Here is a 23525-nt window from a genome sequence, read left to right as displayed (position 1 = left end):
ATGCTTACTGACAGTAAACAGACCTAATTCTCGTATGCATTTTGAAAACTGCACACTTATCAACAAACTGACCGTCATTTCCCCTATACCATTCTAAATACTGAACCGTAAAATCCAAAATATTGATTTTGCATTAAAATTTTCCAACAGTTAGCTAAACTCAAAACAGAAGCAACGTCTATTAAGATGCTTGGTTATTCATCGCGCCAATTAGCAAATTCTACGAAGATTATCATAATTTACAAAAAGCCAAAGACAAATTTCAGTTAACGCGATTAAGGGGCCTTCGCCGAGTTTACTAGCTTTGAAATAAGTCCAGCAGGCATTAAGGCTGAATTGTGAGGGCTTGGCACCTAATTAGTAGCAGTGCTAGTTATTTACGAATATGCTGTCACGTTTAGTTGTTATGATTATGAGGCTGTTGGCAAGGAGAACGGTATAATAGGCATTCTGAAAGCGGGTGCCAAGTGCGAATGTGAATTTGATTACGTTTTTATAGACCATTGATAACAAAGATAAACTGCTTAATTTTAAATATAAAAGTATGGATTTGTATTCTTTTGTATAAAGAATTATTTATTTCAAGAAAAATACTTTTAATTTTTCTTTTTATTCTAGATATTGACATAAGTGTTGCTAATAAATAATTGGTTTGTAATCGGTAAAAAATATTCAAATACTCAGCTACGGTTAAAAATGTAATTAACAATGTATATGCATTAAGTTTAAACCTACAAAGAATAACTAGATCATCTCGAGCAATATAAGAAAACATTACGTTCTAGAAAACTGGAAGCGAAATCTAATTAAATTTTAATTTTAAAGCAAGAAACTACTAATAACTTTGTTTACATTTACCAGAATCTTGTAAACGACGCCAAAGGATTGCCTTTTTATTTCTTGTTTGGAAAATTAAATAAGTTGGTTATAATATTTACTCTTTTAATGCTTCGTAGTTTGTAGGTACTTGTTTGTTTTGTAAGAACTTTCTTGTGAGTGCAGGTCGCGTTCTTCCTTCCTAGTTTAATTATATTATAATAATGCATACTCACGTGTTTAATCTTCGAAGGGGTATGCAGAATCGCAACTGGTGCACTTACTGGCCTGTGTATTCCGTCCTATGATGTGATAGGGGGCGAGCCAATTGCCATATCGGGCGCAAATTCCAGACTCCAGGCTGATACTTTGTAAAAAAATCAAATGTCACTTTGCCGAACCATGGGATCGAAAATGAGACTTTAAAGTTTTAAATTTGAATCGTTAAAATTAAACAACTTATTTTATTTATTTAATTAAATAATTTAAATAATAATAAATAGGAGTTATTGATTTTCTTTTCTATTATTTAACTTTCATCTGTTTTATCTATTTTGACATAATGTTTATTTTTCCATTAGCTGTATTTTCAAAACGAGACTAGATATAAAAATGTTTATCACGCCAAAATAGGCGTTATTTTATGGATTATGTAAAAATGGCCAAAACACAACACTACCGAAATCGGAGCATCTAGTTCCCTCTACGTCGACGATATTATGAATTTCTCTATACCTGTGTGTTTGATTATAAAATATATTTGGTTCCATTTCTACATCTGGTAACAAAAATATAAATAACACGCCTGAGTTACCTGTGATTGGATTTGTGTTAAATATTCTTACGTATATGCTATCACGTCTATCTCATAGGGGTTGGCAGAAACTATAGATTACCATTTTGCCTCGTTCTGGTACACTTCTATAGCTTCTTCCTTTTATCATTTTCACGTAGCGATAGGTTTAAAATCGTTGGATATAAATTTGACGAAAGAGATAAGCTAGTTTCGTCTCTGTCTAACCCTTCGGGAATAAGGCCGTGAGTGTGCTAACTAATTCAATTAACATCCTTCAAAGGTTATTTTTTCGAAATTTCTATTACTAACTTAAGATATTCAGTTTCTAGAAGTTGTAATGTTCTTTTTACTAAATTTCTTTAATATAGACAGTTTGGTTATCGCCTAACGTAATATCGTTGCGGACTAAATTCGCTTTGAATTTTGGCTACTAGCTATGTTAATTTAGCATGTTATGATGAAGATTTACCTTCAGTAATTCAACAGTAGTTTCGCTCAGCATATTGAGCCGTTCATGCTACCGTGAAATTCTAACCCCCTTATTCATAGACGTTATTTATCTAAGCTTTATCTTTGCTGTGATAACAAGTTTGTTTCTCAGTGCTGACGGCATGGCTGCCTTCGCAGTGCGTAGACATAGGGCCGTTGTGATTGGCTAATATTGAGATACAACTTGAATCTAGTTGGCTGTCAGATAAACAAAGCTGAACAAACAGTAAGCTGTCACATAAACAAAGCTGAGAGACAAACTTGTTATCACATCAATGCCCCGTTCTTAGATAAATAACGTCTATGGATAAGGGGGTAAGAGTATAATATCAAGATTAAATTTAGCCTAAATTCTGTTATTAGATCATCTAAATGTAAACTAATAATTCCAATTAAAAATTAATTGATGTAGAATATAAAGTTTACCTCTATTAACCGGTGTTTATCGAATATTCGGGTTTTGCCGATACGTGGTCCGCAAACTGACAATCAACTAAAATTGCTACTAACGATTATGGTTTCCTAATGAATGGAATTAACTAACACATTCTCTAAAGTTGAAGCTGCGATAGTTTCATGTAATTTGGAACTAAAATTGATTGATGATATAACTTGCTTGCCGCAAACGACTTGTATGGAATTTGACTTAAGTTCAATTGTAGCTGACAATAATTTGAATGCTTGTGAATCCTTTGTTGTTATAGCATATAATAATTCATGTCAGATTCAGTTTACTTTAATGTTAGTACGCAAATGATTATTACGTATAGTAATTAGTGGGTAACTACGATATAATCTAAATATAACAAATGTAGTTTTCCTAACTTGGGCTTACATTATAGCTATAACCTATATCCTATTAATATTATAAATACGAAAGTTTGTGAGGATGTATGTTTCTGTGTTTGTTCCTCTTTCACCAAAAAACTAATGAACGGATTAGGATGAAACTTTACAGTAATATTGGTTATACATCAGAATAACACATAGACAACAATTTATAATGATTTTGTGTAATTTGATCATAACATAATGATACACATCAAGTATGTCGGAAATAAAAATTATCCCGGAAAACTCCTTGACGCGGGTGAAGCCGCGAGCAAAAGCTAGTATTTTAATAATTGTAATCGTAGTATTAAGTCTGTTGGAAATCCTAATAAATAAATAAATATAATGCCAGATAAACTGTGGTGTAATGTAGCATTGATAGACAACCGTCTTTATGCTGATATAATATCAGCCCTGTTTTATATACTTTCCCACTGTTGGGCACGGGCCTCCTCTGAGAGGGATTAGGCCTTAGTCCACCACGCTGGCCCAGTGCGGATTGGTAGACTTCACACACCCTCGAAAATTCCTGTAAAGAATTTCTCAGCTATGCAGGTTTCCTCACGATGTTTTTCTTTACCGAATAATTCACAAAGAATATGTATACATATTTTTTTAGAAAAGTCAGAGGTGTGTGCCCTTGGGATTTGGACCTGCGGACATTCGTCTCGGCAGTCCGTTCCACAACCAACTAGGCTATGCCGATATGTCTTATAATTATTAAACACAATGTTATTTGTACACCAAATGTCTCTGGAACCTGACTCACCCAATGACCTACTTAATTATTTCATTAAGCATAAACTAAACAGACAGCGATAGACTCATTGCTCGGATACATCACACCTATTTTTTTTATTAATATATGCGTTAACGATTCTTTTAATAAGTGCACGTCAAAGTGACCCTACTATACTTGGTGGTAAGTAGAAAGGAATCCAATAGAATTTCGACAGACTAGAGACGATTAGCCCTCGACAGTCGACACAATTATACCTGTTGGAACTGGATATACACAGGCTGATCCCGGAACGTGACACCTACGTGGGCCACTATGGCGGGTTTTAACACTTCGTGTACGCTGGTCGCTATCTGGGCGGATATAAAATACATCCTACCAGCAAGAAAGTGTAGAAAATCTTGGTTATAACTACTATATATATGTTGTTAAATGTTTTGGTAAAACTAGAAATTCGTCGGAATTTTCTCAAAAAAGAAAATGCGAGTATTTACCAAATTAGGTGAACCTAATTTCATGCTAGCTAGAATTACGAGGGACACAGGAAATTTGAAGTTATTTGATGAATGCTCGCCGGGCTGCGAAAACGCTACCCTATTTGAAGGAGACACTTAAGTTCCAAGTAAATGGCAACTCAAGATTAAGGAAGACTCCTTGTACATTGAGTGGGGCGTCGAGATCAAATTACATTAGGCAACATCCTTTTAAAATTACGGTTGATCGATTTTAATAATTTAAAAATATTTAAACATTTGCTTATGATTTTAACGTGAAGAAAATAATATATTTTTTAGAATCTAGGCCATATTTATAATTGGAAATCATTAGTGTAATGATAATGCATTTGATATGCTGAGAGTCTAGGTTCGATTCTCAGGCAAGACAAGAATACTATGTATTAGAAGTCACCATATGTCCAAACTTCCTCCAGACACCGATGACGTCAAAATGGTTCCTGAAGCATAATTTGAAAAGAAGTATATTTCGACCTCTTTGAGTGAGACAAGTGCTGGCAAAGGAATAATATACTTAATTTGTTTTACAAAGATTTACAGCATGTTCTGGAAATATTTTAAGACTCAACGTTAATTACAAAATACTGTTTTGTGAAATAAAATAATATAAATTTTGTGAAAATATAATAACATTTCCAACACCTGTGTAGCAATTTATTAAAAATATATTTAGTTCTAAAATACAAGTACTTAATGCTTATTATAGTTCAAATTGAAGCAATAAATAAACAAATAAATTAAATCTTATTTCTCAGAAATTTCATTCCTTTAGCATAACTAAATAAAGATTGCTGATTTCAGTCAGGATTATGTCGAATGAAAAATAAATATAATTTGATATTAATAATATAAAAAATGTGTATTTTTTTATTATAATTACAAATCGGGGCTTTGCCCCACACACACACCCTCAAAAGTTCTATAAAGAACTCAGATATTTCGGTTTCATCACTGGGTTTTCCTTCACTTTTAAAGCAAGCGAAAACTCACAAAGAATACACACATCATTTTAAAAAGGCAGTGACGCGTGTCCTGGGTTTTGAATCTCCAGACATTCGTCTCGGCAGTCCGTTCCACACCCAACTAGGCTATGGCTAAATCCTAGAACTTTAAATTTTAAAAAATCGGATTTTATCTCGGTTTTCATATTTTCATTTTCTCTCGAACTTTCGAAAAGTTTTAGCCTTCGTTATCACGAGGCGGACTCGCATTCGCGGAAACAAAAAATCATTATCCAATTACTTAACTGGCATTCGCGGAAACACAAAAACCTTAATCAAATTATTTAAAGCAGTCCATCCATAAAACACCAAACATCAACGATAAACGTCAATGTAAGATGCGTAATCAGGCCTAATAGGCATCAAGATGAAATAAGGCCGAAACTAGATATTCGGCCTGATATAACACGATATTGCAGAGGAAACAGAAACGAGGGCAAAATCCTCTTTGGACCAAAAGCTTTTCGGGAAAATTTTACGAAACTAGAATTTCATAAATATTTAGTATGTTATTAAGATATGATCTAAATTGTAATCATTATTGTTTTTAGTGATAATAAATAAAGAATAAGTTATCATAAAAATATACCCTTAATATCTAGAAATATTTTTGTTCCAAGTCTCATTATATAAAAGACCAATGACTCCACAGAAACTTTTGCTGGTGATAGGATATATTTTATATCCGCGCGGATAGCGACCACCGTACACAAGTGGTTAAAACCCGCCATAGTGGCCCATGTTAGTGTGTCGTGTTCCGGGATCAGCCTGGGTATATCCGGTTCCAGCAGGCCAGCATAATTGTTTCGTCAGCCGAGGGGTAATCATCTTATCAGTCGACATTCTATTGGACTCCACTCCACTTACCATCAAGTGCAGCGGGGTAACTCCCATGACCATGTAAAAAAAAAACCAACGCCTATATTTTAAAACCTTATCTTTCAGATTAACAAGCTATTCAAAATCCCCTTTAACCCCCACATTAATACCTAGTTTCTTTGCAGGTTTCGTCCGCCATCATTCGAAGGTGACATGGCTTCTGAAGACACTATCATCGATGCTGACACTGGTTCCACAGTCATATTTGATTGTAAAGTAACAGCTCTCAGAGATAAAACGGTTTGTAAAATTTCTTTATTACGCATAGTTAGATGCTACAAAAAATGCTTGGAAAAGTTCTGGACTGGCGACCACGAACCGGAAGACGCAGCGTAGGCCTCCTACAAGATCGACAACCTGGTGAGGGTCGCCGGAATCCGATAGCCGTAGCCGGTGTAACTATTGGACATAATAAAACTTAACATCTCATGTCTCAGGATGGCGAGTACTGTGGAATACCAAACAATACTTTGTAATTCAAGGTATTGGATGGTGTTTCTACTGTTTAGGGGCGGTTGTATCGCTACCATTAGGCTAACGCAAGCTCGTATCGTCATGCGAATAAATAAAAAAAAATCACAACGAATCGATATTCCTACTAAAAGGCGAATATAGTACCAATAAAACGTTCGTTCTCTTCCCTAACAAAAGCAAAAATGCAACTCGAATAAAGAGCTGAATTAAAACCCAGTATAAAGAAGCTGCAATTCGAATAAGTTACTATTGGCGCGCGGACTCCGCTCCACCTGCCTCCCATATCGATTAAGTAGAGTACGATTCCGAACACGTGGTTGCGATAAAAATCTAGTTGCAGGCTCAAACATTTTGTTTTTGTATATTAACGGACCGCTTTAGACAGGTCCGTCTGGAAATTTTTAGAGGATGTCTATGTTCAGCGGTAGACTTTATGAGGCTGATGACGATGAAAATGATATTTTAATAAGCATCATTTTAAAATTACTGAGGCTTATTTTACTTATAACGAAAGAAGTTTGTGAAGCTAAGTAATCGTAAGAAGAACATATTTTTCAAACGAAGATAAAGCTCTTTTTTGACTAAAATATATATGCTTGACCGCGTGTTAGGTTAGGGCTGAAAAATCCCTACTCTAAAATTATTACACTCACTGTCACTGTGACTAAAATTATTTCATTAAGAATATAAGTCATAAATTATTATTAGTTAAACATCAACTGTAAAGGCGTTTTTTAAAGCTGTTTAATGTAAAATTAAAAATTAAAAGTACAAATAAAATCGGAGAAATATGGTTCGATATTTCGATTTGCAATAAGCAATAGTCGTTTTCATAATATTGAACACATTAGGATAATATGCTCTGCGATTCTGCAATCATTGGAAACGTACCTTAACACAGCCGTTTGTTGCAGGTCTCCTGGCTAAGAGTGTACGACAATGAGAACTTGGAACTGCTTACTTTAGATCTAGACACGCACACAGCTGATGCGAGGTAAGGTCTTTGCACTGAATGTCTAATAATATAGGTGTTCTATTGCAACGTTTTTAGAATACTAATATGGATGAACCGTCTTTATTTTATGTTTGAAAATTTAAATACATCGCGGTGTTTGAAAGATTTCATGGGCAACGTCAATACATGAATTATAATTTGATGTCACCAAAAAATTTATGTGTTCAGTAAATATCAGGACTAAGAAATCTTTCTACAATCATAAATGGTAGAAAATAACATAAAATGTATAGAAATGGCATATTCTAACGATAATTCAATAGCTCTATTATGTCATTCTCATACAAAACGGTAGCCTTAATGAATGTAGAAAAGCAACTTGGCCACAGCCCCAAGCGGCGTAGGTACGTTTCTCAGTTATGCCTCGAAATAATCTTCCTGTTAGTGTAATGACAGCGTGGATAAACTTATAGACTGTAGAGTTTGGATTTTATTCCTAGGTGGGGCAACTTCTGTAAAAGGTTTTTTTAAAAAAAACATTTTTTCTCTTGTGTTCACCGGTTATACAACACAGATCGGACCACCAACAGCTAGAAATTTAAAAAGTTATATAATGGTAAAATGTAGGTAGATATTGTAACTTTGACTTTGCGGATGACCAACATCTCAGTGGCTCCCGTGACCGCGAAGGTTGCAGTCTTCGAAACTTCGGGAGAAAATTAAAATACAAAAACCGTGATAAAATCCGAAAAATAGTTTAATTTTAATGTCTAATATCCGCGTAATGTAAGAAATCATTATGCAAACACTAGTTTGATAAATATAAATTTGAGTGTTTTAGAGTAGATTAGTATGGCCACAATGTACCTGCTTAGTTACACACATAAAGGATATAGCGACCACCATACACAAGGTGTTAAATCTCGTCATAGAACCTATGTAAGTCTGTCGCGTTCCGGGATCAGTCTATATATCCGGCAGTGGCGAAGCGTCCATACAAGCCGATTCCTACCGGGTTACCTTTTGTAAATTAATTAAAAATAATAAAAGAAAAACACAACCATATAACTAGAATAAAAATAGTATATTCAAACAAGTCATCTTATATTTATTAAATTAAATCAATACTTCAATGATATTTGTCGTTCATATCAATTCGTTAAATCGTAACTCGCGCGCAGTGCTCGCGCCTTATAGTGTTCGAAGTGAACCCGGCCGCTTCCCTCGCTATATTTTTGTTTCTTTCACACGCAGCGCGGTGTCTTTGTCTAATCTTTTGGAAGTGACGTAAAAATACATGTGTGCGTGCGTGTTTGTGTACTTCAGGGTAACCCGAGAATTTGCGGCTTCATGTTGAGCTATTGGCGCGAAATATTTTTAATAATTTAGAATGTATAATTAGTGTTTGTGCGTTATTAATTCTTGTTGGACTCTTTTAGGTACCTATGTTCAAAATATATGATTATTTTGTAAATTTAGAGACTTTTAATATTAGAAGGAAATTACTTAGGATTAAGATATACCTAGTCTTGCCATAAATATTGTAATAAAGAAAAAAGAAAATTGTTAACTGCAAATAACATTTATTACTTTTACAGTGTGTCAGTTTAATACATAAATATAAAACAATTAAAAATATAAAAAGCTTATTCGAAGTGGTCTCCATTGGCTGCAATACAGTCCTTTAAACGATGAGGCCAGTTATCAATAGAAGCACGCACTCTTTCCATGGGAAAATTCTTCACTGCCAATCGTATAGATTGTTTTAGGGACTCCAAATTATCATGGCGTTTAGAGCAAGCTGTACTCTCTAAAACTGACCACAAATCATAATCCAGCGGATTAAGATCGGGACTAGACGACGGCCAGTCTTCAGCTCTGATGAAGTCCGAAACGTTCGATTCCAACCAAGACTGCGTGGACCGAGCTTTATGACCCGGCGCCGAGTCTTGCTGGAAGGACCATACTTGGTTATTGAACATGGTGATGTTAAGGGGCTTAACTACCTTCTCAAGAATGGTATCTTGATACACTTGTGCCGATGTTTTGATACCTTTTTCACAAAAATATGGCTCAGTCACTCCTTCATAGCTAACACCCCACCAAACCATCACTGAAGTCGGATAATGTCCACGTTGCACTCTGTCGACTAATTGGGAAGCTTCCTTAGAGCTTTGAGCATAAATACGGTCATTTTGTTTGTTAAAATGTTGCTCAATTGTAAAAATTTTCTCATCCGTAAACAAAATTTTTCTGTGACCTCCCTTTGCGTACCGCTTCAGTAGTTGTTTCGATTTTACCACCCTATTCTTCTTTAAATTATCAGTTAAGAAATGGCCAGTGCGTCTCTTATAGGCTGCAAGTCCTAAGTCATCTTTTAAAATACGCGACATGGTTCTAGGTGCTATCTTCATTTCCCGAGATAAAATCTTTTGCTTTCGGACAGGATTTCTTCGAATTCTTTCCCTTACTGCTTTGACCACCTTTTTCGTACGAACACTACGTGGACGGCCAGATCTTTTCTGTCACAAACAGAGGAGGTCTCATTGTACCTATTAATAGCCCGGTACACAAACATTTTACTAATACCAAGTGTATGGAGAGTTTTAAAAATTGCATTTGGCTCCATACCTACTTTGTGTAATGCTATCACAGCGATTCGGTTCTCTTTATCACCCCACACCATTTTAATATCGCAAAATATTTTACAATGTATTGGCGCCAAAATGAGAAAACACAATGAACAATCGTATAAAAATGACAGATTCGAAATTCAAATGTAATATTTTTTTATAATTAAGTGTAACAGTATTTATGGCCAGACTAAGTATTTACTGAATTTAATTTATTGTGAACAGCGTATTATATTATGTTAACTGTAGAAAAAAATATTTCGTCGGGTTCCCTTTTGAAAATTTTCACCCTTCGCCACTGATATCCGGTCCCAACTGGCCGGCATAATTGTGTCGACTGTCGAGGGGTAATCATCTCTCGTCAGTCGACATTCTATTGGACCCCACTTCACTTACCATCAGGTGAAGTAGGGTCACGTTATCGTCCCTGTTTAAAAAACGTAGATGAAAACAACATAAATAGTTAAAAACCGAATGTAGTCATCGCGTATTGTTATTCAGAACACGCTAGTCAATGTTCAGTAGTTTTATTTCAAAAGGGACTTAACGACTGATGCTATCCGAACTGATCGTGGTTAGGATTTTGATGTTAAAAGTTTTACTAGATAATGGAATAATAGTACTTTAATGGGCTTTGTTTTGGTAGACAGGGTAATTTTATAGCGTATGCTACACCACTACAGGAACCTGTGGGTCACCATAAATTAAGTAGTCACTACGTACATTTAGTACTCATAATATCTGAAGAATGATGGAAGCGTTGCTAATCTTAAATAAAAGGTAGGAATTAAAGAAGAGCGGATGCTGTTTGAGCATCTAGAAATCATATTATACGAAATCCAACAGCAAACAGCTTGATATCAATTTTTGGCAGACTGTGATACCATCTAACTAGCGCCTCCCCCAAAGCTATGGACTCTTAAATCTATAGACACTAAAGCATGTATAACTGGCTTTAAACAGGCCTGCATGATTATATCGACTGGCAAGGGATACTCATCTCTCACCAGTCCACATGCTATCTGGGTCCTATTTCGCTTAGCAGATCCAGTGGGATCATATTGCCATGACAGTATCAAAAAAGTCAACAAATGTACTATTAATGATAATTTATATAAGGGTTTTCAACGATTTCTTTTTTACAGGTACAGAGTGGACTTAGCTGGTGAGAATTGGAAGTTGGCTTTATCTGACGCGAAAGTAGCTGATTCAGGAATCTACTGTTGTCACGTGTCAACGCATCCGCCTATGTTAAGGCGATTCAAACTAACTGTCCATCGTGAGTACTTATTTCGAATCTTTTTTTATTGCTTTGAATGACGAATCGAGCTTGCCGTTCACCTGATAGCGATACGACCGCCCATAAACAGTTGAAACGCCATCCAACAATAGAATTATATATATTTTTTTTGGTATTCTACTGCACTTGCCATCTTGAGACATGAGATGTTAAATATTATTATGTCCAGTAATTACACTGGCTTCCATGTTCTTCCAACTGAAACAAAATAGTGACTAAAGACTGCTGCTTGGCGGCAGGAGTACACATTTTCTATTATCAAATCTATCATTCATCTCTAATTAGAAACTAAAAAGCTTGAATTATTCAGTCTGATATGTTATGATGGTTTATATTTATTCTTTAAATTTGATAATTTTTCTACTGAAAGAAGTTTAGGAGAATGTATTTCAGTAACTATGACTATCTTCAATATGTAATCTATACTATTATATAAAGCTGAAGAGTTTGTTTGTTTGTTTGTTTGTTTGTTTGTTTGTTTGTTTGTTTGTTTGTTTGTTTGTTTGAACGCGCTAATCTCAGGAACTACCGGTCCAAACTGAAAAATTCTTTTTGCGTTGGATAGCCCTTTGTTCGTGGAGTGCTATAGGCTATATATCATCACGCTATACCCAATAGGAGCGGGGCAGTAATGGCTAATCTCAGGAACTACCGGTCCAAACGGAAAAATTCTTTTTGCGTTGGATAGCCCTTTGTTCGTGGAGTGCTATAGGCTATATATCATCACGCTATACCCAATAGGAGCGGGGCAGTAATGGCTAATCTCAGGAACTACCGGTCCAAACTAAAAAAATCTTTTTGCGTTGGATAGCCCTTTATTCGTGGAGTGCTATAGGCTATATATCATCATGCTATGACCAATAGGAGCGGAGCAGTAATGAAACATGTTGCAAAAACGGGGAAAATTATGAGTTTTGAGAGCTTCCGTTGCCTGCGCTGCGTAAACAGTTAAAGTTATGCAACAATGATGTATGACGGGATTGTTTCACTTAAAAGTTCTAAATAATATAACAAAGTCCCCGCTGCATCTGTGTGCCTTAACGTGTTAAACTCAAAAACTACCTAACGTATTAAGATGAAATTTGGTATGGAGACAGTTTGAGACCCTGGGAAGAACATAGGCTCCCGGAAAACTACTATTTTTATAACGGAAAACTTTAGCCTGAAAAACTTTATAACGCGGGCGGAGCCGCGAGCAAAAGCTAGTGTTTTATATACCAAGCTTCAGAATTGCCTTTTAATAAAATTCTTCCAAATACAAATTCAAAAAACATAATACCAAACAAACGAAATTTGAAAAATATATCATAGACATCGAAACTTCTACCCAAGTATAATTTAAGAAGGAACTTAAATAAGACTTATTTTTTCAAGACCAAATAAAACAATGACGTACCTTATTACTATCCGTTTGAAAGCGTAAAGACTTTTAATAAAACCTTTTTACAAACCGCAATTTCTTTCGCAGCACCCGCAATAAGGATGAGCAAAGAAGCTTTCCTTGAAACGGGGGAGACGTTATCTCTAAAGTGCGCTGTGCTGAACTTGTACCCAGGTGATACTGTGCCAGAAATGCATTGGTACAGGGGAAATACGACAGTCTCTCTCGATGAAGTTCGTGGTGGAGTGCTCATTGAGACCGATCATTTGAGTCTGACTAGCCATTTGCAGGTAAGTGTTTGATGGATTGAAAGAGGGTTTTAGTTTAGTTTTAGGGTTGCCACCTCTTTTTGGAAAATGAGCATTGACAAATTAAAGGTTAAAAACATTAGGGTTGTCACCTTCTTTCGGGCAAAGACATTGGCAAATTAAATGTTAAAAAACTACACGGTTTCAAAAAAAGTACAAATTAATTCTACTTTATTATTTTACTTATAAGCATATTTTTATTACCTTTGACAAATAAAATTATCAGATTCCAAGTTTGTTTTTCTCTCATTTAGTATTCTTCATCATAATATTTAAACTTTTCACCAATTCTGACGTAGATTGAATGTGACGTAATTTGATAAAAATAAAATGAATATTATACAATTTTAAAAACATCATCTATTTTGTTTAATACTTGCTACCATTACTTACTGCCGTTTTACGCAAAAATTCTTAGTAACTATCGCAGAGGAATTAAATCATGCTTAATAAAGTATTTTCGCTTACTGTATTGTTCTCATACAATTACCCGAAATAACGTAATAGAATTAGGGGTCCACCCGTACTTTAAAATAATACTTTTTTATAAAGTTCGGGTGGCAACCCTAATGTGGTTGTTCGGCAACGGTTTTTATATGTGTGTTTATATTATGAAGTAGTAATTTTTGTATATGGTATGAAATGAACTTCAGTTCTTAAGTTAAAGCAGAGTTCACTCCTACTTATAATTATCATAATTATATCTTCTTTCGAATTGCTGGGTAATAGCGGGTAACCCGTATCGTGACTCTTTGGTTCATGATACGACACGTACTTTATTATAAATTTACCCTTTTATGCATAGACGTTATTTATCTAAGGACGGAGCATTGCTGTGATAACAAGTTTGTTTCTCAGTGCTGACGGCATGGCAGCCTTTGCAGTGCGTAGACATAGGGCCGTTGTGATTGGCTAATATTGTCATACAACTTGAATCTATTTGGCTGTCAGATAAACAAAGCTGAGAAATAGACTTGACAGCGATGCTCCGTCGCTAGATAAATAACGTCTATGAATCAGGGGGTTAGTGTTTATTTTAATTTACTTGCTACAACAAGTTAGAATTTAATAAATAAATACTTTTACAATAAAAAAAAAAAATCGATCACTATACAATATTATTATTTATTTAGAGTATATCATTGGCGGCTGTACTATTATTAACTGTGAAATATAAATAATTACATAACTCTATAATGAAAAGCTTCTGCAAACAATAGCTGTATAGCTAACAAAATAAATACAATATTCCCCTATCAAAATGAATGAATAAAAATTTTGATGTGATCAAACGACTTTTGATCTTTTTGTGGCCCTACAAAGGCAACAAACACGCCAAAAATTTACCTAAACATTTTTCAACGTACCGCTAACTCAGTTACGAAAAAAATAGCAACAATTTTACATCCACGCGGCGAATTTACTTTAAAATATTATAACGGGTATGTAGGCCAATGTTGGTGAAATAGGCCATTTGGCTCGGCCGTATTATCTCTGTAAATGTTTATTGTAAGATAACAGTACGCTATGATGGCAATGAATTAAGTAGGGGCCCAGGGTTGTGCTTAATATTACCACGACTAACTATATTAATAATGTCTTTTTATATAAACGCGTATAGACTATAGGCCAATTATAAATAAATAATATCAGCCCTGTATTATATACTGTCCCACTGTTGGTCACGGGTCTCCTCTACAACTGAGAGGAAATAGGCCTTAGTCCGCCACGCTGGCCTAGTGGTTGGTAGACTTCACACACCCTCAAAAATTCCTAATAGAGAATTTCTCAGGTGTGCAGGTTTCCTCACGATGTTTTCCTTCACCTTTAAAAGCAAGCGATAATTCTCAAAGAACACACACATATTTTTAGAAAATTCAGAGGTGTGTGCCCTTGGGATTAAAACCTGCGGACATTCGTCTCGGCAGTCCGTTCCACAACCAACTAAGCTATCGCCGCTTACAGGCCAATAATACTAAACATTTTTTATTGTTAGTTGAATGTCGAGACGAGCTTGCCGTTAGTCTGATGGTAAGCGATACGACCACCCATAAACAGAAGAAACACCATCCAACACCTTGAATTACAAAGCAATGTTTGATATTCTACTCGCTCGCCATCCTGAGACATGAGATGTTAAATCTCATTATGTCCAGTGGTTACACTGGCTACAATGTCCTTTAAACCGGAACACAACAGTGACTACACTGCTGCTTGGTGGCCGAAATTACACTGCAGCCGATGCTATATGAGAATCTGCATTTTCGAGAGCAACTAGAATCAAGGCGACTGCTTACTGGTTATTACTAACTAACCCTTGAAAGAACGCGTCCAAACGATCGCTTTTCAATCAGACGCAAAATAAATTGGATCTGATCAGCGATTCTATTAACTTTAATTTATTTCTTCCGATAAGTACTTCATTTTTATTCTTCATGTTGGGTCTAGGAATGTCAACATTATCGCGTAAAAATACTGCGATATATTATACAGACACTACATCACGCTTTTACCCCGGTATGCAGAGGCGCAACCAGGGCACCCACTTTTCGCCATGTATGTTCCGGCCCAGCATGTGTTAGGAGGCTAGCCTATCGCCATATCCGATACAAATTCTAGACTCCGGGCTGATACTGAGCAGAAAATCCCAAATATCACTTTGCCCGACCCGGGATTCGAACCCAAGATCGGAGAGCGCTGTCGTACTGTGCATGGAATACAACGACGCCACCGAGGCAATATATTATAATCAATTCAAATTCCAAATATTGCTTCAACTATCGCGTTATTTTGCAGCCGCATCAAAAGCCACAAAACGATAGCATGGCCCCAGCATAATGCATTAAACTTAATACCCGCTACGTAACCAACCCATTCCTTAACTCCTCCAACAGTAAGTTTTTCAAGTTAATGAGTCAATTTGACAAGACGTTTGCCAACAGGTGGCACGTCTCCGAGTGGAAGACGCCGGGAATTACACCTGCGCTCTGGAAGCCCCGCTGCGGATGCGAACAGTCGCTCGCGTTCATGTCTTACAAGGTACGTTTAAGTATTTATGCTTGACTAGATGAGAATTTGAACTTTACTGTCTTTTTTATACGACTTCACAGCACCTAATGGTAAGTGGAGTGAGGTCTAAAAGAATGTCGACTGATGAGAGATGATTATTCCTCGGCAGTAGACACATTTATGCTGGCCTGATGGAACCGGATATGTACAGGCTGATTACGAAACGCGACACTTACGTGGGCCACTATGGCGGGTTTTTAACACCTTGTGTGCGGTGGACGCTGTCCGGGTGGATATAAAACATACTACCACAAGCAAATCGGTTGTTTTTATATAATTGTGTTTAATTCTGTTTTGCTATTGATTTTATGAAGCTACTATTTTTGGGGTTTAGGCAGTAACTTAGCTTGTGACAAATATTAAAAAAGCAACATCTTGGAGTTTGATCATATGGCGAACCAAATTTCGTCAAAATACATTAAGTCTGGCGATAATAGAGTAACAGATAAATATAACGTATTTATAGGTAATGTTAGCATGGAATAGAGCGTGAAAATAACAAAAATCGCACTTGACGTAAAAGATAAAATCTTTTATAAAGGTTCACGCAATTTTTGTCAATTTAGCATCCAACTTATCAATTACCCGAGCTTAGTGGACCCGCCTTTCACAATAAGTGTTATCCGGGAAAAAGCTTATAACAGCAGAAATAATATTTTTCTCCCTTAAACTTGCTGACTATTAAACTTGCCTGACTGAAGCTTTAATGGTGAACAAATAATGTCTTGATTTATATTTTAGAAGTCTTTATGAAGACGTACAAACAGACAGTAGGCGTGGCTTGCCATCAAGTGAGCGACCAACTTAAGGTATTTTGTGGTAAAGGGCACGACTCTCCATTAACTGTAATATCAGCTCAACTTTGAGTTATTAAGTGCTGCATGGCATACAATGTATTAACATTGCACTGCAGTTGACACCCAAAGACATTAGATGCTGTCTCAAACACCCGGCAGTTAAACTAGATACCTCCTGAGGCATTGCCTGTGTGCTCGGTCTTCACACCGAATATACCTTAAGCACGAGGGGACATTTGCCGCGACCCTAGGCACACAGTTCCGTGTGTATACATAGTGGTAGTAACTACACATTGAGACCTGTGAGGGCTCGCAAACATTTCCAGGCCTTCTTCCCTCTTCCCATGCTAACTAGGTTCCTTTTCTTTACCCTATTTCCCTTCCCCAAATATCTCCTTGTAACTCTCCTCCAATCCCCTGCAGTTGCTAAGCCGGGGACATTCTGGTATCCCATTTGCAGGTCCCTCCCCCGTGTTAACTAGATATAATGTCATTCAAGCCAGTGCCGTTAACAAAATGATAACTCGTCTACAACTTATCATCAAGTCTATAAATTGTGTAAATATCCACGTATTTACACAACGTAGGCTCCGCTTGCTTAGCACTTTAACGGCTGACACTTGGCTTCCAGACATTACTCATGTTAGTCGATCAATATTCTTTCCAACGTCAGATTTTTCTCGTTAAATTATTCTGGTAATATTTATATTACCAGAATAATTGGTGTATTAAATAATTAATAATTGCCTCGGTGGCGTAGTTGTATTGCACGTCCGGTACAATAGCGCTCTGAGGTCCTGGGTTCGAATCCCGGGTCGGGCAAAAGTGATATTTGGGTTTTTCTGCTCAGTATCAGCCCGGAGTCTGGAATTTGTGCCCGATATGGCGATAGGCTCGCCCCTATCACATCATGGGACGGAACATACTTGGCGAAAAGTGGGTGCCCTAGTTGCGTTCTCTGCATACCCCCTTCGGGGGATAAAATGCGTGATGTTATGTATGTATGTATGTATGTAATATTTATATTTATTTTGAACTTGGCTTTGCTCGCGTAGAAATCAGTATGTCAAAAATATTTTCCCGCGTAAATCCCGAACCACGAGATTTTTTATAACCACGCGACCTCTTCAACAATAATCCTTATATTTAAGTAAATTTAAATAAAACCGTAATGTACTATTAACATAAATCTTCCTCAAGAATGGCAATATCTTTTTAGTAAAAAACTTTTCAGAAAATCAATCACGTGCAGAAAAACAGTTTTTGGGGACTTCTTCTTATAATATCTATAGATACTGGTCTGTATTCTCAAGTACATGATAAATCTGGTTTAAAGACATTTATTGTACTAGAAGAAATAAAAGAGCAGTAAATAGGAAAGGATGCCCTAATTAACAATCATCTTCTATGAACACTCAAAGTGCCGGAGGAATAGTGCCTTCTAATTTCACGAGGATTTGGTAATAGAGAAAGATTTATTACACCTCCGGAAACCTTACAGTAGCATAGATGCTATTTAATGCTATATATTTTTTTTTATAAATTCGTACGATAGTGCTATAATTCAATGAAACGATAACTATGGCAGAAACATGTTGGGTGCAGGACAATTTTGACATATCTATCTGGAAATCTTTAGAGAAGGCCTATGTTGAGCAGGGGACTTCGTGTGGCTGATGATAAAGATAATAATTTTGATCTAATATGCACTACTATTAAACTGTTAGAATAGACCTTCTACTATGGAAAATACCAGCTACAAGTGGCTCTAATTCCATTAACTTTATTACCATTTTGATCATCATAATGGACTAAAATGGTACTTATTTTTATACATCAAGAGACCCATCTGTTCGTTGCTTATATTCTATTATAAAATGTACCATCGCGGTTACCTCGTTGGTAAAAAGAAAGAAAATTCCGATCGAGATAACTTAGTACCTTACTCTTGTAAAGTGGGGCAAAGCTTGAATAAGATCCACAAAGCACCCTTTCTTCTTGTTACTTAGAATTGTTATCCCCGTATTACGGAACTTACTGTTTGATGAGGCGTCATAAATAATTCCTTGTGATCATAAACATTTTGCTATTTTTATAGCTGAAGGCAGTCGCGTTTAAAAGGTTGATAAAATATTCAAACGTACTAAAACCTATTTTATGTTTTAAAGGAAACAATTTTTTTGAATTTATTATTAGATCTCGTCGGTTATTTATTTAAAGTTTCTACGCAAGCCCCAACCAAATTATTTGTATCAGAATACTTCATTTTGGCCTCCTTTTTTTGACGCTGTCTAAAGATTTTTTTTAATAATTCACCCTTTTGTCTAACATCGACTTTCATCATATTATCACGTGTCGTTTGTCACTTTGTCGTGTTCATTACTAACAATTTAATAATTCAATTACTCGTTCACTTCAAAAATAAGGATTACAAATGTCAACCAATCAATTCATTGAAATTTGAAACTACTCACAACTTACATAAAGCCCATTCGTTCTTACATTCCATTAATATATTCACGTGATCAATTATGCGGCATCACATCCATATCCATTGTCTTATTTGAATATCCATCAGCTTAATACATTCACTCATTCATTTGTTCAGAATATTAAAACTTGATGAAGTGTATATTGACGCATATTTGGTTCTTAATAATATGTTTTAAATATGTAGCTTGGGTTCTGGAGTAATTTTATATTGATTTTAGATTATGCGTTTGAAAAAAGAGTTTCAGTAAACCAATATAACATTTAATATAGGTTCTTAATATGATATCAATATAGTTCTTTTTTATTTAGCGATAATGTATATTAATCGCTTAATTAATTAACTATCTATCGAAAGTAGTATACTACCAGATACTAGTCGTGTGTTCGATAGATTTAAGGATGAATTTCCAATCGCCATCTCAGAAAGACCCCATTTAGGGGTAGAAATTCCAAAAATATTTTTTGTGTTCACCTACCTACGTTATCCGAAGACCATTTTATTATTGTGTTTATAACCTTAAGCTTTAGACCTTAAGCTAAGAATATTAAGTAGAAGATAAATAGCACAAATAATATGGGTTTCGTTTTTGTCATTGCTTTACTTTTGGACCTGGAATTAGATGAAATTAATTTCCTCTAATCATTTTTATTTCTTCTCTTCTAACTTATTGCATTCTTTCACAGGGTCAAGCCTTGCTGAACTTCAGAGTGGAGTGAAGACCACTACAAGCTACTTCAATTTGTTGCTGACTTCACTGATCCTAGCGTTTGGAACTTTGTACGGTGATATAAGGTGACCAATTTAGATTGCACAAAGTGTGTTATGATGATAGCTGGTCTGAAGATTTTGGAAAAATCAATTAAAGACTTATTTGTAGAAAGTTAAGAGTTATTTTTTAAGGATATCGTGGTCTTAATTATTTGAACTATTTATTTCTCTATACAAACGAAAGATCAATCGTGATCCTAACAAATATAGTTACATAAAAATAATCATTCTAATTTCCTGTAACATATACTTTTTTTAATATTTAAATTATTTATTTTATGTATGATCTAAAATAACATGATTATTTTTATTTACCAAAGACATTCAACATTATACTTGTCGTTCACTATTATTCAATTTTAAATTGACATCCGTGAGGTCGTTCTAAATCTGAGCATCATATTTTTATTAGTACCTTCCATTAATCGTTAGTAATAAATTCTATTAATAGCGAGGGATTACAGGCCTTCTACCTTCATATGCTGTGACTTAAGATATCCTTTGAGACGTTATTTATATCTTTTTATTAAACAGCGACAACCTTGAAATGCTGATTTTAATTTGAAAACATGTCATTTGATATCACTCTTAAGAGCTAAACTGAGTTGTATACCACACCCTTAGAATTAAAGTGACCTAACTCAAACTGTATCTATATATTTGTCGTTTTTCTTAAAAAACTACCTTCCAAAGCAAACTCTATAACCCTATGACGAGAAGAAGACAAAATTAAAGAATAGAAATTCCACTGCCTTTTGTACTGTTATCAAATCTTTTTTATTTGTTTCTTACAAATCTTCTTTTTTGAATTAGGTCATTATAGTTTCAAAGGTGCGGTATATTAATATGACCCTAAGTTTCATTCATCATTCAATGTAGGTATATTTTATAACTCCTATTTTTGTTGTATCAAGGTCATTCGAAAAAGTCGAAGGAAAGTATAATGATGGATACAGTTTTTATTAAGTTTTTGGGCGTTTCATCATTCGTTTTTTGATGGAGTGTTTTCTCGTGTTTTACAAGGAAGCTGCTTTTTGAACATTATTTTGTTGTTATACTTACGATGCTGTTCCTTGTTTATGTTGAGTTTTTTAATGCTTTAACTTAATATATTAATTGGGGCTTTTACCTTCAAAATGTTATCTACTATCTCAATAACTTACATTTTTTTCTATACAGTTCGAATCACACTGAGATAATGTATAATAGAGCTGTCAGATTTTTAAGATATTTAAGATGTCACCTAAGTCAATTTAATTTAGAGGAATTCAGTCAATTCATTTGTTATGTTCGTTCGTGAATATCTTTAAGTATTTGTGCCCAAAATATAATATTATTTATTTTCATAAATAAAGAAATTAGTAGGTGTAAAGGCGGATTTAATACCGAAGGCATTTTCTATCAGTTAACCTTTAAATGGTGCAGAGACATTTCTTGCACTTTGAATTAAATTTCCAAAATCTCTAGTCCAGCCAATAGAGCGGTTTTCAGAGATCCTTAAAAGAAGAAAAAAAACCGTCCAAGGATCTATAAGGAAATAGGACCATTAGTGAGAATGTATATAACTTGTACAGATGTATGTAATATGTTAGATGTTTCGTTAAAAATCACATATCACAATATCTTCTTCATATCACAGAAAAATATCGCACTATACTTAAATATTTTAATATAATTTATGTTTTCTGTCAGTTATTGTGAAATGTATACCGTGGTAGAATAAGCAGTAATTAGATAATATTTAAAGTACCACTCATTGGCTAAAGAAAACAAAAAAATATACGAATGTAATACTTTTTAGTCATACGAAATATCAGTTGAATATGAGAACTTACTGTAAGGGAGAATACAGACGGCGAATTTTGTATGCGCCGACGCGTTTTGACGCGCGTACTATTTGCGCGTTTTTAAGGCGCATATTAATGGTACTTCTAAAAGTAAACAGTCTGTGGCTTGTTTGGGGATGCTGTTTTTTTCACTGGGAAATCACAATAAGATTCCACCGGGCCGGCCGAGCGCCGTCAATTGACTCGAGAACATGGGGAATATGTAAGGTAATAAAAGTTAGACAATGTATTTAAAGCTGGAAGACTAGTGGCTTAGTGTGGTACAAGTCCCGTGTTACGTTCTCGGGGTGATATCAAATTTACCAGCAGACCGAAGGCTATTATTTGCCTTCGAAATTCTCACTCACCATACAAAACGTAATTGCAAGCGATCACTATCTATACATTTGCTATGAGATAGATCCGAGGAACCAAGGCGGGTATGTCGGGGTTACCAACATTCTATGCACGTCCACGTACCATCTAAAACCCTGCAATAGCCTTCATCGACGTATTAGAGGCGGCTCCGGGGTACCATAAGGCATTACCTCAGATCTCTACCAGAACCACTTGTTTAGGGACCCTTGGAAACACTAGTAGTATTAAGGATCTCAGTAGAATTGACTCAGTAAGTCCATTTATCAAAAAACTATTTCAATATTCGGAATGTATTGAGTAAATGCGTGTCGTTCGTTCGTTACGTTCCAAAATACGCCGTCTGTCTAGGCCTAAAAAATCGCAGGAGAAGAGCACAGTGAATCATTTGCGCGAATTGCATCTCTACTTTTCCCTGGATATGTGAAGTTACATCGCTCATAATTCGACGTGGTTCAAATATTTTAAATATAAAATCTATTCATCTTTCACCAATGGCTTCGGAATTGCGGAGAACACACGAGTACGTGTATATAGCTTATTAATGTGTATTAGTTGCTCCTAATTCAGTCATATTTTGCACGGATTATTCGACAAGATATTCGCCGATAGTGTAAATGAGGCATTGGATCCAACGCTTTGATGGTTGTATCGTGTATATCTTATTCATGTGGTGATGAGTGGTATTTTATTACATAAGATACTGTTTTGAAACATTTATTAAATTATATTTTTGATTTTCTGATTATTTATATACCAGAATATTTATTTCAGTTGGAAAAATATTTATAACATTTTAAGAATGATGATGATGATCTTTAAATTTATATTTTGCCCTATTTTTAATTTCATACATTTGTTTAATATCTCGTATTTAATGCTATGAAACAGTATACTTATCGAAAATAAATAATACGTCAATGTTGTAGAGGAACAATATTAATACTAATAAATATTGTAACTAAGGGCGTACACACGAGATTTTTTAATCAAACTGATGACGCGCTTTTTCCGCGCGTATAAATTGCGTACAGGGCAGACTGCAGAGTAAAAAGCCCGCGAACCTCGCGTTCTCCACG

General features: G+C 35.3%; 1 protein-coding gene across 1 annotated transcript in view; it reads left to right on the top strand.

The window, feature by feature from the left end:
• The window catches only part of LOC115440522 (hemicentin-1), an 81131-nt gene extending 57977 nt beyond the window's left edge, over positions 1-23154 (top strand). Inside the window, exons 4-9 of the mRNA XM_030164865.2 lie at positions 6192-6306; positions 7455-7534; positions 11274-11407; positions 12897-13099; positions 16060-16156; positions 20161-23154. Coding sequence (XP_030020725.2) covers positions 6192-6306; positions 7455-7534; positions 11274-11407; positions 12897-13099; positions 16060-16156; positions 20161-20273 — 742 coding nt within the window. The 3' untranslated portion in view covers positions 20274-23154. The remainder of the gene's footprint in view (positions 1-6191; positions 6307-7454; positions 7535-11273; positions 11408-12896; positions 13100-16059; positions 16157-20160) is intronic.
• The last annotated feature ends 371 nt before the right edge of the window (positions 23155-23525 follow it).

The sequence above is a fragment of the Manduca sexta genome, chromosome 6 (genome assembly GCF_014839805.1).
Source record: "Manduca sexta isolate Smith_Timp_Sample1 chromosome 6, JHU_Msex_v1.0, whole genome shotgun sequence".
Lineage (NCBI taxonomy): Eukaryota > Metazoa > Arthropoda > Insecta > Lepidoptera > Sphingidae > Manduca > Manduca sexta.
Note: the sequence above shows the minus strand (reverse complement) of the source record. Positions and strands in the feature narration are given on the sequence as shown.